Source organism: Carlito syrichta, unplaced genomic scaffold (genome assembly GCF_000164805.1).
Source record: "Carlito syrichta isolate Samal-C Ts95f unplaced genomic scaffold, Tarsius_syrichta-2.0.1 Scaffold123615, whole genome shotgun sequence".
Lineage (NCBI taxonomy): Eukaryota > Metazoa > Chordata > Mammalia > Primates > Tarsiidae > Carlito > Carlito syrichta.
This window is the reverse complement of record NW_007067711.1, coordinates 65,150-69,521: the sequence shown is the minus strand read 5'-3', so window position 1 is coordinate 69,521 and position 4,372 is coordinate 65,150. Positions and strand designations below refer to the sequence as shown.

Sequence of the window (4,372 nt, the reverse complement as noted above, 5' to 3'; positions counted from 1 at the left end):
TCCCGGGCTCTGATGCGTGGCTGTGGTTCCCCGCCAGTCCGCGTACGAGCGGCTGAGTCGGCGGATGCTGGACGTCTCCGGGGACCGGGGCGTGCTGAAGGATGTCCTCCGCCGGGGTTCTGGAGACCTGGTGACGCCCGACGCCTCGGTGCTAGGTACCGCCCGGGCTCGGGGTCCGTGTGACTGCGCTTTCCGCGGGGGCGCGGGGGGGGGTCCACAAAACAGGTAGCATTTTAGAGGGTTGGAAGTGCTTTGAGTTGGAGCTTTTAAGAGGACATCGAGCCCCGCCAAGGCGCCTCGGCGAAGCTCTGGAATCTCCAGGCACCCAAAACTCGTTCCTGTAGTTCAGGGAGTCGGGCAGCTTCAGCCCATCTAGTTCCGTGGCTTAAATAATTGGAAATTAAAGAGAGACTGCGGAGGCCTAGGCGTCTTTGGGTCCATTGTCTCACGTTCTTTCTTCTGTCTTAGTGAAATATTCTGGATATCTGGAGCACGTGGACAAGCCCTTCGATTCCAATTGCTTTAGGAAGACTCCTCAGCTAATGAAACTCGGAATGGGTAAATTCAGATTGGGAGTTGGGAAAGAAGGGGTCGTTGGGGGGGAGAATAAAGCCCAAGGCCTGAGGATTCAGACACGGTCCAGAGCACAGGTTTTTGCGTTGGTTCTCCTGAGCCTGGGTTTTGGTAAAGCAGTCCCGTTCTGTGTTCTCACCCACATTTCCCATTGAGACCTGGGTATCTGAGAGGTTGTCTAACTGAAAATCTCTGCCTGCTGATTGAACTACTGGGCTATCTTCTTTGCCCATTTATTAAGTAAAAAAAAAAATCTAGCCGGGCTCCGTGGCTCAGCCTGTCATCCCGCCCCTTTGGGAGGCTGAGGTGAGTGGATTGCCTGAGCCTGCGGGTTCGAGACCCGCCTGGGCAACTTGGCGAGACCTCATCTCTACAATAAATCAAAAAATTAGCCGGGCGTGGTAGTGCATGCCTGTAATTCCGGCTACTCGGAAGGCTGAGGCGGAAGGATCGCCGGAGCCCAGCGGGTCGAGGCTGCGGTGGCCGGGAGCGGCCACTGCACTCCAGTCTGGGCAACCGAGTGAGACTCCAACTCAAAAAAACAAAACAAAACAAAAATCTGTTGAACGGTTCCTGCGACGTGGCGAAAAGAGAGGATGTACTGGGAAGACAAGAATGTCGCTGCCCTTCAGGACAACATGCATGGTGGTGGAAATTGACCCGCCTTCAGGCCACCTGGCAGAATGGGACTTGAGCCTGGAAGGGGTAAGCCGTGTTGTGCTGTGTTTAATGAAGACACGATTCCTGCTGGCAGGTTTCGGGAAGGCTTCATGGAAGAGTGGGCATTTATAATAAAATGAGCCCTGAAGTTTGAGTAAGATTTTGGTCAGGGTAGAAGCTGGGCATAGGGTGAGGAGGAAGATATTGCAGGAAGAAGGAACTGTGTGATGGAGATGGAGAGGCCAGGATACTGCCAAGCCTGGAGAGCTGAGATTCGGGAGTGGTGGTGTGATGGTGAGTCTGAGTAGTGAGTTGGGACCACGATGCAGGAGGGTGGGACTTGGAAAAGCAAGACAGTGACAGCATTGAACAGGATTGGAGCAAGCGTCAGCCAAGTTCTTTGTCCCTTCTTCCAGATATCACACTCTGGGGCATGGAGCTGGGCCTTCTGAGCATGCGGAGAGGAGAGCTGGCCAGGTTTCTGTTCAAACCGACCTATGCCTATGGAGCGCTGGGCTGCCCTCCCCGGATTCCCCCAAATGCCACTGTCCTGTTCGAGATTGAGCTGCTTGACTTCCTGGACTCTGCCGAGTCAGACAAGTTTTGTGCCCTCTCAGCTGTAAGTTCCAGTGCACATGTCAGGACTTTATGGAGAGAAGTGGCCTGTGTCTTTGGTAATGCTTCTAGCTAGCCTACCCTGTGGATGATCATATGCCCCAGGTTCTGCCCTGTTGGTGGTACTGGTGGAGTCCCTCCACTCTGGTGCGGGTCTGTCTTAGCAGTTGCTCTCACGTGTGGTTAAATGTGCTGAGCCAAGGCAAGGCCATGGGTTTGTTAGGGGTTTGTGGTCTGGGCGGATCTTTCAGGAACCCTTTACCTAGTTCTCCCTACAAGACAGGGAACGTTGGTTTTTCACCATGGTTTGCTTTCCAGCAAGTCAGGCATTGTGAGGATGACTGTATAAAGCGATTGCCCAACCCAGGACACTTGAGAGTGAAGGGAGCTATTAACTGAATGGCATACCCAGGACATCAGGTTTCAACTAGGACAATCTAGGTCAGGTGCGGTGGTTCACGCCTATAATCCCATCATATTAGGAGGCTGAGGTGAGAGGATTGCTTGAGCCCACAGGTTACCAGCCTGGGCAACTTGGTGAGACCTCGTCTCTACAATAAATAAAAAAACTAGTCGGACGTGGTGGCACATGCCTGTGGTTCCAGCTACTTGGGAGGTAGAGGCGGAAGGGTCACCTGAGTCCAGCGGGTCAAGGCTGCAGTGGCCAGGAGCCTCACTGCACTCCAGCCTGGGTGACAGAGTAAGACTTCGACTAAAAAAAAATTAATTAAAAAAATAAAATAGAGCCGGGCTTGGTGGTTCAGCCTGTAATCCTGCGCCTTTGGGAGACTGAGGTGAGTGGATTGCCTGAGCCGCGGGTTCGAGACCCGCCTGGGCAGCGAGACCTCATCTCTACAAGAAATAAAAAAAAAATCAGCCAGGCGTGGTAGCGCATGCCTGTAATTCTGGCTACTTGGAAGGCTGAGGTGGAAGGATCGCCGGAGCCCAGCAGTTCGAGGCCGCGGTGGCCAGGAGCGGCCACTGCACTCCAGTCTGGGTGACAGAGTGAGACTCCAACTCAAAAAAAATAAAAAATAAAAAAATAAAATAAACTGGGACAATCCAAGGTAGACTGGGGTATGTAGTCACTGTCCTCATAACATATGTCTTGCCTTTGTAGCCTTTCATTTAACTTTTCCCATAGATAATGAGCTTCTAATCCTATCAGCAAAAGTACGCATGTTTTTATCATGCTGTCTCCCGCTGCCTGTGTATGTGGCCTTAGATGTCCGTCCCGGGTTTTATGTTTTCATACGTTGTCTCCCCAATTAAACTATCAGCATCCCAAGTAAGGGATCTCACATTTTTCATCTTTTCGTAGATTAGAAGTTCTTGTGGATGCCTGGGTCCCACCTCTAGCGTACTGAGTTAGGATCTCTGGGGGTGAGGCTAGGACCAAAGAGGCTCTGTGAGTGATTCTAACAGGCAGCCAGGGTAGAGCGTCTTGACCATAAAGACCACGAGGGCCCTGAGCAAACCGTGACCTGTTAAATGCTTGTTGGATTAATGGTGGTTGTGAGCCCTGATTTCTGTGCAGATTCCATCGTTTTCTAATCGATGGGCAACTGCTTCTTTGGGGAACATCTCTGGAGGATTAAAGCAGACTTCCCTCTGGCTCTGGTCTGTAGAGTGGGACAAGTTATAACACTGACATGCCGTGGCTTCTGTTGGGATTCAGAGATGACTCTGTGTACTTAAGGCAGCACACAAAAGCTCATCATTTCAAAGAGAAGTTAACAGCTGTAATAACACTTCTTTGTGACATTGTGGCTTTTGCTTTCCTTGCTGGTATTCTTTTCTTTGGACCTCAGGAGCAGCAAAACCGATTTCCCCTTCAGAAGGTCCTAAAGGTGGCAGCTACCGAACGGGAGTTTGGCAACTATCTTTTCCGCCAAAATCGTTTCTATGACGCCAAAGTGAGATATAAAAAGGTAAGAATTCTTTGAAAGTTAAGTTTCGATCCTGAAAACTTCCTTGCTTAAAAAACTGCTTTTCATAAGCAGCCATGAAGAAAAATCTCATTAAAAAAAAAGTCTCTGCTGGGCTCGGTGGCTCAGCCTGTAATCCCGCGCCTTTGGGAGGCTGAGGTGAGTAGATTGCCTGAGCCCGCGGGTTCGAGATCCGCCTGGGCAGGCGAGACCTCATCTCTACAATAAATCAAAAAATTAGCTGGGCGGTAGCGTGCGCCTGTAATTCCGGAGCCCAGCAGGTCGAGGCTGAGCGGCCACTGCACTCCAGTCTGGGCGACAGAGTGAGACTCCAACTCAAAAAAAAAAAAAAGTCTCAGCTGGGCACAGTGGCTCATGCCTATAATCCCAGTGCTTTGGGAGGCTGAGGCGAAGAGCTGGCCAGAGCCCAAGGGTTCGAGACCAGTCTGGGCAATATAGTGAGACTCCATCTCAATTCATTTTTAAAAAATTAAAAACTTAGCCAGAGCCGGCCTCAGTGGCTCAGCCTGTAATCTCGCGCTTTGGGAGGCTGAGGTGAGTGGATTGCCTGAGCCCGCGGGTTTGAGACCCACCTG

The 4,372-nt window shown here is 51.3% G+C and overlaps 1 protein-coding gene across 1 annotated transcript in view; it reads left to right on the top strand.

Moving 5' to 3' along the window:
• The first annotated feature begins 34 nt into the window (after positions 1–34).
• Positions 35–4,372, top strand: part of FKBP6 (FK506 binding protein 6) — a 16,181-nt gene continuing 11,843 nt past the window's right edge. Inside the window, exons 1-4 of the mRNA XM_021707729.1 lie at positions 35–155; positions 469–558; positions 1,650–1,852; positions 3,660–3,779. Of these exons, the coding sequence (XP_021563404.1) occupies positions 65–155; positions 469–558; positions 1,650–1,852; positions 3,660–3,779 (504 nt within the window). The 5' untranslated portion in view covers positions 35–64. The remainder of the gene's footprint in view (positions 156–468; positions 559–1,649; positions 1,853–3,659; positions 3,780–4,372) is intronic.